The 13749-nt window shown below is 46.5% G+C and overlaps 1 protein-coding gene across 1 annotated transcript in view; it reads right to left on the reverse strand.

Moving 5' to 3' along the window:
• The window catches only part of CCDC39 (coiled-coil domain 39 molecular ruler complex subunit), a 180122-nt gene that overhangs the window by 152523 nt on the left and 13850 nt on the right, over window positions 1-13749 (reverse strand). The window contains exons 3-5 of the mRNA XM_063916326.1: window positions 5428-5574; window positions 5056-5214; window positions 4878-4970 (exon numbers count right to left, since the gene is read on the reverse strand). Coding sequence (XP_063772396.1) covers window positions 4878-4970; window positions 5056-5214; window positions 5428-5574 — 399 coding nt within the window. The remainder of the gene's footprint in view (window positions 1-4877; window positions 4971-5055; window positions 5215-5427; window positions 5575-13749) is intronic.

Below are 13749 nucleotides of genomic sequence, written 5' to 3' on the forward strand. Positions count from 1 at the left end.
AGACAGGGACCCTGCTGTAGCAGGTCCCTTCTCAGAGGTAGAGGCCACGGTTCGTCCGTGAGCATCTCTTGAAGTTCCGGATACCCAGTCCTTCTCGGCCAATCCGGAACCACTAGTATTGTTCTTACTCTTCTTTGCCGTATGATCTTCAATACCTTTGGTATGAGCGGCAGAGGAGGAAACACATACACTGACTGGTACACCCAAGGAGTTACCAGTGCGTCCACAGCTATTGCCTGTGGATCTCTTGACCTGGCGCAATATTTGTCCAGTTTCTTGTTGAGGCGAGACGCCATCATGTCTACAATTGGTCTTTCCCAACGGTCTATTAACATGTTGAAGACTTCTGGATGTAGACCCCACTCTCCCGGATGAAGATCGTGTCTGCTGAGGAAGTCTGCTTCCCAGTTGTCCACGCCCGGGATGAACACTGCTGACAGTGCTATCACGTGATTCTCCGCCCAGCGAAGAATCTTGGCAGCTTCTGCCATTGCACTCCTGCTTCTTGTGCCGCCCTGCCTGTTTACATGGGCGACCGCCGTGATGTTGTCCGACTGAATCAACACCGGCTTTCCTTGCAGGAGAAGTTCCGCCTGGCTTAGAGCATTGTAGATTGCTCTTAGTTCCAGAATGTTTATGTGAAGAGACTTTTCCAGACTCGTCCATACTCCCTGGAAGTTTCTTCCTTGTGTGACTGCTCCCCAGCCTCTCAGGCTGGCGTCCGTGGTCACCAGGATCCAATCCTGAATGCCGAATCTGCGGCCTTCTAATAGGTGAGCCTTCTGCAACCACCACAGAAGTGACACCCTTGTCTTTGGTGACAGGGTTATTCGCAGGTGCATCTGCAGATGCGACCCTGACCATTTGTCCAACAGATCCCTTTGGAATATTCTTGCATGGAATCTGCCGAATGGAATTGCTTCGTAAGAAGCCACCCTTTTTCCCAGGACTCTTGTGCATTGATGTACTGACACTTTTCCTGGTTTTAGGAGGTTCCTGACCAGATCGGATAACTCCTTGGCTTTTTCCTCTGGAAGGAAAACCTTTTTCTGAACCGTGTCCAGAATCATTCCTAGGAACAGCAGACGAGTTGTCGGGATTAAATGGGATTTTGGAATATTCAGAATCCACCCGTGTTGTCTTAGCACCTCTTGAGATAGTGCTAAAGCTGTCTCCAGCTGTTCTCTGGACCTTGCCCTTATTAGGAGATCGTCCAAGTATGGGATAACTAATACGCCTTTTCTTCGAAGAAGAATCATCATCTCGGCCATTACCTTGGTAAAGACCCGAGGCGCCGTGGACAATCCGAACGGCAGCGTCTGAAACTGATAGTGACAGTTTTGAACAATGAACCTGAGGTACCCCTGGTGTGCGGGGTAAATCGGAACGTGTAGATACGCATCCTTGATGTCCAAGGATACCATAAAGTCCCCTTCTTCCAGGTTCGCTATCACTGCTCTGAGTGACTCCATCTTGAACTTGAACTTTTTTATGTAGAGGTTCAAGGACTTCAGATTTAGAATAGGCCTTACCGAGCCATCCGGCTTCGGTACCACAAATAGAGTGGAATAATACCCCTTTCCTTGTTGTAATAGGGGTACTTTGACTATCACCTGCTGAGCGTACAGCTTGTGAATGGCTTCCAACACCCTCTCCCTTTCGGAAGAGACGGTTGGTAAGGCAGACTTCAGGAAACGATGAGGAGGATCCGTCTCTAATTCCAACCTGTACCCCTGAGATATTATCTGCAGGATCCAGGGGTCTACCTGCGAGTGAGCCCACTGCGCGCTGTAATTTTTGAGACGGCCCCCCACTGTCCCCGAGTCCGCTTGAGAGGCCCCAGCGTCATGCTGAGGTTTTTGCAGGAGCCGGGGAGGGCTTCTGTTCCTGGGAAGGAGCTGCCTGTTGGTGTCTCTTCCCTCTTCCTCTGCCTCGTGGCAGGTACGACAAGCCCTTTGCTCTCTTATTTTTGTAGGAGCGAAAAGGCTGCGGTTGAAAGGTCGGTGCCTTTCTCTGTTGGGGAGTGACTTGAGGTAAAAAAGTGGATTTCCCGGCAGTAGCCGTGGCCACCAAGTCTGATAGACCAACTCCAAATAACTCCTCCCCTTTATACGGCAAAACCTCCATGTGACGTTTTGAATCCGCATCGCCTGTCCACTGTCGTGTCCATAAGGCTCTTCTGGCTGAAATGGACATAGCACTCACCCGAGATGCCAGTGTGCAAATATCCCTCTGTGCATCACGCATATAGATAAATGCATCCTTTATTTGTTCTAACGACAGTAAAACATTGTCCCTATCTAGGGTATCAATATTTTCAATCAGGGATTCTGACCAAACTACTCCAGCACTGCACATCCAGGCAGTTGCTATAGCTGGTCGTAGTATAACACCTGCATGTGTGTATATATTCTTTTGAATAACTTCCATCTTTCTATCTGATGGATCCTTAAGTGCGGCCGTCTCAGGAGAGGGTAACGCCACTTGTTTGGATAAGCGTGTGAGCGCCTTGTCCACCTTAGGGGGTGTTTCCCAGCGCGCCCTAACCTCTGGCGGGAAAGGGTATAATGCCAATAACTTTTTTGAAATTATCAACTTTTTATCAGGAGCAACCCACGCTTCATCACACACGTCATTTAATTCTTCTGATTCAGGAAAAACTGTTTGTAGTTTTTTCACACCATACATAATACCCTGTTTTACGGTATCTGTAGTATCAGCTAAATGTAACGTCTCCTTCATTGCCAAAATCATATAACGTGTGGCCCTACTGGAAAATACGTTTGAATTTCTACCGTCGTCACTGGAATCAGTGCCCGTGTCTGGGTCTGTGTCGACCGACTGAGGCAAAGGGCGTTTTACAGCCCCTGACGGTGTTTGAGGCGCCTGGACAGGCATTAATTGATTGTCCGGCCGCCTCATGTCCTCAACTGACTGTTTAAGGGAAGATAAACCATCACGTAATTCCACAAATAAAGGCATCCATTCTGGTGTCGACCCCCTGGGGGGTGACATCTGCATATTTGGCAATTGCTCCGCCTCCACACCAATATCGTCCTCATACATGTCGACACCACGTACCGACACACACCGCAAACTCACAGGGAATGCTCTAATGAAGACAGGACCCACTAGCCCTTTTGGGGAGACAGAGGGAGAGTCTGCCAGCACACACCACAAAGCGCTATATATACAAGGGATATCCTTATATTAAGTGCTCCCTTATAGCTGCTTTAATATATATATATATAGCCATTAATGTGCCCCCCCTCTCTGTTTTACCCTGTTTCTGTAGTGCAGTGCAGGGGAGAGACCTGGGAGCCGTTCTGACCAGCGGAGCTGTGACAGAAAATGGCGCCGTGTGCTGAGGAGATAGGCCCCGCCCCTTTTTCGGCGGGTTCTTCTCCCGCTATTTTTCCAGTCAGGCAGGGGTTAAATATCTCCATATAGCCCCTATGGGCTATATGTGAGGTATTTTTAGCCTTGTATAAGGTTTATATTTGCCTCTCAGAGCGCCCCCCCCCAGCGCTCTGCACCCTCAGTGACTGCCCAGTGAAGTGTGCTGAGAGGAAAATGGCGCACAGCTGCAGTGCTGTGCGCTACCTTATGAAGACTGAGGAGTCTTCAGCCGCCGGTTTCCGGACCTCTTCACGCTTCAGCATCTGCAAGGGGGTCGGCGGCGCGGCTCCGGGACCGGACTCCACGGCTGGGCCTGTGTTCGATCCCTCTGGAGCTAATGGTGTCCAGTAGCCAAGCAGCAAATCCACTCTGCATGCAGGTGAGTTTACTACTTTCCCCCTAAGTCCCACGTTGCAGTGATCCTGTTGCCAGCAGGACTCACTGTAAAGAAAAAAACCTAAACTAAACTTTCTCTAAGCAGCTCTTTAGGAGAGCCACCTAGATTGCACCCTTCTCGTTCGGGCACAAAATCTAACTGGAGTCTGGAGGAGGGTCATAGGGGGAGGAGCCAGTGCACACCACCTGACCTAGTAAAGCTTTACTTTTTTGTGCCCTGTCTCCTGCGGAGCCGCTATTCCCCATGGTCCTTTCAGGAACCCCAGCATCCACTTAGGACGATAGAGAAATGCTCACTACTTAACATTTCTGCACTAAGAGATAGGACTGTTTCATACACCAATTGCAGTCCTATAGAAAGCAGTGGTTGGCAGTAGGAAGTCACCTCTTCAGCCCATTTCTAGACACATATATACCACCGCATCACTGTGTCAAATCACCCTGCTCTTGTGGACAACCTAGGAAATATAGAGGAGGAGTTTCACACTTCTGTCAGATTTCTTAAAATGTCCAATCTCTTCCCTTATTCGTTTACACAGCATGGCTCCAGTGTCCTCAAATAAATATGATGGAGAAAAATAATTGTACGATCTTTAACATCCATGGTTTTGACTGCAATGCTATTGTTTTCTCCGTAAAAAATTAAAGTAAGGGGGGAGTGAGGAGGCCTGATATCTCACGTGTCAGCAGTATTTAGGGGAACCTGATTGGTTAGCAGCAGTACAATGTACTTAACGGCTACTCACCTCCTGAGACAGCATGCACATCCTCTTAGGTGAGAATTAGTAGTCCTACTGATGGGAAGTCATAAAAAAGGGAAAAGTAAGGGTTCCTAACATCTCAGATGTCAATATCATGTAGTGGAACCTGATTGGTTAACAGAAGCACCACCATTAATACAACATGCACACCCTCTTAGGACTGCAACATTCAATATTCCTAGCCCTCCTTAATCCATCTTTTTTAGGATCCTCCAGCCTGACCCTATACATATAGACAAAATGTCAAGTGTTTCTGATATTTAAATTTCCAGTAAGATACTATAAGACTTTTGAAGACAATAATGATGTGTGCACACATACCTGTGCAGTGATAGTCTCGGTCAGTTCATTGTCCATAACTTTACGTTTCTGGTTAGACTCCACAGTCATCCTTTCAATCTGTAGTGACAATTCCTATAGAGAAACATCCAATGTAAGTTATGTAGGCATTTACTTCTAAATATGGGTAACAAGTCAGATGATAAATACTGTAACTTACTTTAATCTTTCCGTCATCTTTCTGAGCATACTTTTGAATGGCAACTGAATCTTCATCTTTGCGAGCAGATTCTTCCAGCCACGCTTCCAGAGCTTGTTGGTCCCAATTCAGTTGACATTTCAGGTTCTCCAGTTTTTGTGTGGCTTTGAAGATTTTATTCTAAGTAAATTAGAGAAAATGAAAATATAAACTGAATTTATGATAAATAGACACCCATTGTGCTCTAGTACAATAGTTTAATACTTTGCCATACATTCATTGCTAGACTAAATGCAACGCTTATTTGTCAAGAAAGCCCTATTGATACATCTGCCTTGACCTTGAATTAATAATTATGTACAATGAGAAACTAAATATGCATATATAGCTTACTTCTTGGTTATTTTTCTTTTCTCTCAAGGACACCAAGTCATTTTCCAGATGACGTATTTCTTGCTTTAGACGTCCAATTTCCCTTTCACCGAGAGTCTTAAAGTGTTCTTCACTTTCAATTTCTTTCTCCCTGGCTCTACAAAGACTCTGTAGGAAGAAAGTAAAGTCTCCTAAAGGTTTGTGTTATTGGGCATATATACAAAACATACTGCACTAAACAACACACTGAAAGAGGGGTTTTGTGGTTTTGCTGAATTGTTATTTTAATATTGTATTTCTTTACATATGTCTCAATAGAGATTTATCTTCAGTGATATGACAGATTTCATCTATAAACATGTACAGAATAAATTTATGGTATCATAGTGTCATGATATGTTGAAAAGATACCTGTGTGGTCACAAGGCAGAAAGCATAGCACATATGCGGTTTTATTTCCCCATTTCTGACTTCGCACTTCTAGTTTTGCACTTCTGTGCTGGGCTTTGCAAGCTAACATGGCAGATTTTGCAGATATGCAAAAGAAGTGCCACGATGCAGCAGCCATGGCAATTTTCCATGCCACGTTATGTTGTGCTTTGTATACAGACTAATCAGCACAGTCTCCTGGTGCATCCTAGTCACATCACACTGCCATCAAGACGCATTCTCTGCAATAAAATGCGCCTGATGTTAGCAGAGTTGCGCGGGACCTGGCGTCTCATTTGTTCGGTGTGTTGTATTGAGGCTAGATGAGGACCCATCTGTAGGAAGCCACTATGAGCATGGGGCCTAATTAATATTTGTTTGCAAACCCGATAGTTTGTATACAAATACAATGTCTGGGGTCTGCACAGACGCAAGACTCATTCTGCGCATGCACTGAATGGTACTTGTGATTTTGCTCACATCCCCCTGTCAGCCACAGTATGTCATTTGAGGGGCAAAGTGGGGGTGCCACCAAGCACCATTCTTCAAAATGGGGGAATGCTGCCACCATTTTGAAGCCATGACAGGTACAGGGTCTGCATCGTCGCACACAGATGTGCATCATAAAGTGCTAAAAGATCAGTTATCCTAAACTCTCAATTTCCAGAGATCTTCAGAGTCCTAATAACATCCAACAAGTGAAGAGATCGTACTTCCTTTGATATTTGCTCTTGCTGCAGTACCGAGATCACAATGTCCAGGTTTAATGAAACTTGCAAACCACCTTCGGCTGAAAGGTTGGTTTTGTCCAAAGAACAGCCATATCCTCCTGAACAAAAACACAATATGGCGATTGACAAAACAAAGACCACTCATCTTAATCTCTTCAAGCTCTGGATATAGCCAGGAGAAAAGTCTACTCATGTAAGAAACCTAAACTCCACCAACTTCAAGGGTTCAAAGTGTTTTTTTTGTGGTTGCAAAAACTCTCCTCTTTTGGGTGGGATTACCACCCTCTTCTGAATAAAGACTGAAAGGGGCGGGGTCTGAGCCATCAATGAACAAAGTCTTAGCCCCCAACAAGAACACAGCAAATGGGCTAACTAAAAGGAAGAGATTGCACTTAAAAAGATCATCTAGTCATCTCCTGGATCTCAGAATAACAACAATAACCACCATAATTTGTACATTGCCAAGCCAAAAGGTAGCGCCTCAAAAGGCATTGGAGACCCGCTCTCTGGATCAGACGTGTAAATACCTGTATGCATACTTGATATACTTATTCCACTCCATGCTGTTTATGGCAGATCCCAGAGAGACCAACTTGAACCAATCTGACTGAAACTGGGTGACTGGGGATTTAAGGTTTAAAAATGGTCAAAAGGACTCATCTGTTTTTTGGGCAAAAAGAAATGTGAATAATATACCAGTAATGGAATGACAGCCCCTGAGGTGATTAATGACTGAATGTCTTTTTCCGCAGAGCTAGTCACTTTGTGTTGTCCATGGGAAAGCAATTTATGGAAAAGCCTCTAATAATAGGCATGCCAATAGCACTTAAGCTTAAATCCTAGCCACAATTAGATCAGCATCTAAAGCCATGCGCCCAGATATTCGCACTCCTCACAAACGTATTTAACTAAGGTAAGCTGTTCAGACTTGGCACTGCTGTACTGCAAACCAGCCAAAAGCTGCTCAGATCACTTTTGCACTGCCTTGCTGAATCATGAGAGGGTGAGAATGGTTTTGTGAGAAACCCCTGTAGCTAAACTTTCATAATGGTCACTAATCTTCTATCCATATAATCCATATGGGCTGCAGAATTTGGAATTGAAACAGAAGTGGTCTTGAACAATCATATTACCACGTAACCACTGTTATGGAGATTCCCGTTTAGCCATAAACCCCATGGGGAGAGGAGAAAGGTTCTGCAATCTGCACAGTTCCTAAAATTGTATAGCAGTGCAAGGTACTACTGGTCATTACCGGCAGTGGTAGTGTCCATGGCCCCTGAAGGAACTGACACATTGGCATAGGCTGATGAATGTACCAGAACAGTATCTCCTGAGTTTGTACATTACATTCTACAGCCATATCATATGACTGATGCAGCAACTGCAGTACAGTAAAAAGGTTTATATATAAAAAAAATTAAAAAAAAGTAGTTACGGTAGACTTACCGTCGATAACTCTATTTCTCCGAAGTCCACAGTATCCACAGTATAACATTAGGATATAAGGTAGCATCAGCGGAATGGCATCAATCGATCAAAGCTTTCGGCCTCCAGAATGCAATGGGCCAGTCTCCTATATCCCCGCCTCCTGGCTCAGGCAATTCAGTTATTTTCCAAAGCTCAAGGCAGGAGAATCATAGAGAGCCCTAATCAGGCGAGAAGAACACATACACACACTTCCACACAAGAGGGAAGAGGTTAGTAAGTGTAAAGATCCTCAAATCAGGTGCGTCAGGGTGGGATCCCTGTGGATACTGTGATACTGTGGACTACGGAGAAATAGAGTTATCAACGGTAAGTCTACCATAACTACTTATTTCTCCTGCAAGGTCCACAGATTATCCACAGGAAAACATTGGGATGTCCCAAAGCAATATTAGTGGAGGGGATGCTCCTGATTGGACAGGAGAATCCTTCGCCCCAGTGCAGCGTCCTGAGAGGCAAAGGTATCAAAGGCATAATGTCTAATGAATGTGTTAATGGAAATCCATGTGGCTGCCTTACATATCTTTCAGCTGAGGCACCACGTTGTGCTGCCCATGAAGGACCTACCTTACGAGTAGAGTGAGCAGAGACATTAGCCGGAATAGGGAGATCTTGAAAGTATGCTTCTGACATCCAAAGCCACCTCGCCAGTGTCTGCTTGTCAGCAGGCCATCCTCTCTTGTGAAATCCATAGAGAATGAAGAGAGTGTCTGTGTGATCTTTCTGAGGGCACTTGTACGATCCACGTAGATCCTTAAAGCACGGACTTTGTTCAATGATGCATCTCCCGCAGAGAAGTCCGGTCCCTGAAAAGCCGGAACAACAATCTCTTCATGAAGGTGTAGTTTAGAGATCACCTTAGGAAGATAACTAGATCTAGTACAGAGAACTGCTCTATCTGGATGAAATACCAGAAAAGGAGGGCGACATGATAACACCCCAAAATTTGAGGCTCTTCTAGCTGAGGCAATAGCCAGTTGGAAGAAAACTTTTGCTGTCAGCCATTTCAAATCCACGTTATTCAGTGATTCAAATGGGGCAACTGGAAACACCCTAAGGACTATTTCTAGATCCCAAGGGACTGTAGGGGGAACAAAAGAAGGCTGAATGTGAAGCATTCCTTGAAAAAAAGTGCGAACATCTTGCAGGTTAGCAATTTTCTTTTGAAACCATACAGTTAGTGCCGACACTTGTACCTTTAAGGAAGACACACATAGACCTTTATCCATTCCTGCTTGAAGGAATGCTAGAACTCTCGAAACTTGCAAAGACCTCGGGTCATAATTTCTGGCAGTGCACCACTGAATATAAGCATGCCATAACCGGTAATAAATGCGAGCCGAGGATGGTTTCCTTGCCCTAAGCATTGTTGAAATTACCTGTCGTGAAAATCCTTTTGCTTTCAGGATGTCTCAAAAGCCACACCGTCAAAGACAGCCAATCCAGGTGTTTGTAATGACAAGGACCCTGAGACAGTAGATCTGGACGTTGAGGCAGTAGAAACGGACTATCCCCGGACAACCTCTGCAGATCTGTGTACCAATGTCTTCTGGGCCATGCCGGAGCTATTAGTATCACGGCGCCCTTTCCTTGTTTGTTTTTCCAACTCACCCTGGGCAACAGGCAAATGGCCAGATGAAACACCCATCTCACTGACAGAGCATCCACGAAGATTGCTTTGGGGTCCTTTGTCCTTGACCCATATGTGGGAACTTTGTTGTTCTGATAAGAGGCCATGAGGTCTATTTACGGCAGCCCCCACTTGTCTACCAGAATCTGGAAGACTTCTGGGTGTAAGGCCCATCCAATAACATGAATGGCATGTCAATTGAGAAAATCTGCTTCCCAGTTTTGGACTCCCGGAACGAACCCTGCGGACAAGACAGGATAATGAAGTTCTGCCCACCTTAAAGTGCAGCTTACTTCCTTCATTGCCTGATGATTGAGGTACGCTACTGCCATTGCATTGTCCTAGCGAATCTTAACCGGTTTTCCTTGAAGTATGTCGTTTGCCTGAGTGAAGGCCATTACATATGGCCCGAAGTTACAATATATTTATTGGCAGGCAACTTTCTTCCTTGGTCCACTACCCCTGGAAGCAACACTTTTCTGACACTGCTCCCCAGTCCTGAAGACTGGCGTCTGTTGTCAGAATCTCCCACTCTGAGATCCAAAAAGGGTCGCCCTTTGTCCAGATGGGATGGCTGTAGCCACAAGGCTAATGACCTCCGTAGTGCCAGAGGTAGGACCATAGGCCCTCATTCCGAGTTGTTCGCTCTGTAATTTTCTTCGCATCGCAGCGATTTTCCGCTAATTGCGCAATGTTCGCACTGCGACTGCGCCAAGTAAATTTGCTAAGAAGTTTGGTATTTTACTCACGGCATTACGAGTTTTTTTCTTCGTTCTGGTGATCGGAGTGTGATTGACAGGAAGTGGGTGTTTCTGGGCGGAAACTGGCCGTTTTATGGGAGTATGTGAAAAAACGCTGCCGTTTCTGGGAAAAACGCGGGAGTGGCTGGAGAAACGGGGGAGTGTCTGGGCGAACGCTGGGTGTGTTTGTGATGTCAAACCAGGAACGACAAGCACTGAACTGATCGCACTGGAAGAGTAAGTCTCGAGCTACTCAGAAACTGCACAGAAAAATCTTTTCGCAATATTGCGAATACTTCGTTCACAATTCTGCTAAGCTAAGATACACTCCCAGAGGGCGGCGGCTTAGCCTGTGTACTGCTGCGAAAAGTGGCTAGCGAGCGAACAACTCGGAATGAGGGCCATAGTCTGGGTTTTTATCGTCTGATGCAGTTCATTCCAACTGAAAAACATGAGACGTTGAAGGGGCCTCGAGTGGAATTAAGCATATTCCACCATGTCGAATGTTGATCCCATCACTCGCATTGCTGCATGAATGGATACTCTTCGACTATGTAGTAGCTTCTGAATCCTTGTCTGTATTATGGATATTTTGTTCAGAGGTAGAAAAACCTCTGAAGCCTGGAATCCAATACAGCCCCCAGGTGCGTCATATGTTGTGATGGAACCACGAAAGACTTTGCCCAATTTATGAGCCATACCTGGCTTTGTAAACAGGCTATTGTCATTTGTAGATGGCACTGGAGAATTTCCTGAGATTGAGTCAGGATTAACAGGTCATCCACATTGTCCGACTGCACCTGAACAGCCCGATCCTGCAGAAGGTGTGCTGCTTGAAGAAGGCTGTTGTATACAGCTCTTAGCTCCAGGATGTTTATCAGGAGAAGGGATTCTTGACTTGACTACCTTCCTTGGAAGGTTTCCCCCTGAGCGACTGCTCCCCTGCCTCTTAGACTTGCATCCATGGTTAGAAGGATCCAGTCCTGAACTCCGAACCTTCAGCCCTCCAGAAGGTGTGGTAGTTGAAGCCACCAGAGGAGCGAAATCCTGGCTTTCGGTGAGAAGGCGTATCCTCTGGTGCATATGTAGGTGAGATCCCGACCACTGGTCCAAGAGATCCAGCTGAAAGGATCGAGCATGAAACCTTCCGTACTGCAGAGCCTTGTAGGAGGCAACCATCTTCCCCAGAAGGCGGATGCACTGATGAACCGATACCCGGGCAGGCTTCAAGACATCCCAGACCATTGTTTGAATCACCAACGCTTTCTCCACCGGTAGAAACACCCTCTGTACCTCCGTGTCGAAGATCATCCCCAGGAAAGACAGCCTCCTTGTCGGCTCCAGATGAGACTTCGGAAGGTTCAGGATCTAACCGTGCCCCTTGAGCAGATGTGTCGTGAGAGCAATGGATCTTAACAACTTCTCTCTGGATCATGCCTTGTTTAGCAGATCGTCCATATACGGAATTATGTTCACCCCCTGCTTGCGGAGGAGAACCATCATCTCTGCCATCACCTTGGTGAAGACCCTCGGTGCCGTGGAGAGACAGAACGGCAGTGCCTGAAATTGATAGTGATCGTCTAACAGTGGAAACCTGAGATAGGCCTGGTGCGGTGACCAAATGGGAATGTGGAGGTACGCATCCTTGATGTCCAGGTACACCAGGAACCCCCCCTCCAACAGTCCTGAGATGACAGCTCTCAGAGACTCCATCTTGAATTTGAAGTCCATGAGATAAGGGTTCAAAGATTTCAAGTTCAGAATTGGCCTTACCGAACCATCCAGCTTCGGTACTACAAAAAGGATTGAATAGTAACCTTTGTTCAACTGATGAGGTGGTACTGTAACAATGACCTCGGACACTACCAATTTTCGGATAGCGTCCAGAAGAATAGCTCTGTCTGCCGGCAAAGCTGGCAAGCCTGATTTGAAGAAACGTTGAGGCGGGAGAGTTTTAAACTCCAGCCTGTACACTCTGGACACAATATCCTGTATCCAGGGGTCCAGGCCCGACGACACCCAGATGTGGCTGAAATGCCGGAGTCTTGCTCCAACCTGACCTACCTTAAGGCTGTGTGGTCCATTGTCATGCTGAGGACTTTGAGGTACCAGAAGCCGGCTTCTGGTCCTGGGAACCTGCGGGGGCAGGCTTTTTGGATTTGGCACGACCACCTTTAAAGAAGGTGTGAGAAGGCTTGTTCTTTCTAGGCCTCGCGGGCCGAAAAGGACTGCGATGTATTGGAAGTAAAAGGCTTCTTCGTAGCCGGTGCAGCTGAGGGGAGAAAAGGAGGAGACTTACCCGCGGTAGCCGTGGCAATCCACGCATCCAGTGCCTCCCCAAACAGAGCCTGACCTGTATAGGGTAGGCTCTCCACACTTTTCCTGGATTCCATGTCCGCAGACCATTGGCGCAGCCACAGACCCCTGCGAGCCGAGACGGACATGAAGGAGATCCCCGCAGCCATGGAACCCAGGTCCTTCATGGATTCTACCAGGAACCCTGCAGAATCCTGTATGTTACATAAAAACAAATCAACGTCACCTTTATCCATCGTAGTCAAGTCCTCCTGCAGAGCGATTGATCACTTGGCTATAGCTTTAGAAATCCATGCACAGGCAATAGTAGGCCGCAGTATAGTCCCTGAAGCCGTGTATATGGATTTGAGCATAGCATCCACTTTGCGATCAGCCGGGTCCTTCAACGTGGTAGATCCCGGGACTGGCAATACCACCTGTTTTGACAGCCTGGAGACAGAGGCGTCAACTATAGGCGGGGACTCCCATTTTTTTCTATCGTCTTCCGGGAAGGGAAAAGCAACCAGGACCCTTTTAGGGATCTGGAATTTTTTCGCCGGGTTTTCCCAGGCTTTTTCAAATATAGCATTTAATCCCTTAGATGCCGGGAAGGTGAGAGGGGCTTTCTTACTGTCCGTGAAAAAGGCCTCCTCAACCTGCTCAGGAGGTGTCAGAAATATGTAACACATCCCGCATGGCCTCAATCACCAACTGCACCCCCTTAGCAAGTGATGCCGTCCCCATCGACACATCCCCATCACCGTCTGCTGTGTCAGAATCGGTATCCGTGTCATCCTGCATCATTTGAGCAAGAGCACATTTGTAAGAATGTACCGCAGGGGGCCCCGAGGGAGCAGTATACTGCCATAGAGGATTGCAACACCTGAGTTGCATGCTCAGTCCTTGCAACCCGTTCATAAATCTGAGAAATAGCCCCCCTAAGAGAGGTTAACCACTCCGGTTCTCTAGCTGAGATCTGCGCTACAACAGTGCAATCCTGATTACATGGGATGGGATCTTCCTGAGAAGA

Source organism: Pseudophryne corroboree, chromosome 4 (genome assembly GCF_028390025.1).
Source record: "Pseudophryne corroboree isolate aPseCor3 chromosome 4, aPseCor3.hap2, whole genome shotgun sequence".
Taxonomy (NCBI): Eukaryota; Metazoa; Chordata; class Amphibia; order Anura; family Myobatrachidae; genus Pseudophryne; species Pseudophryne corroboree.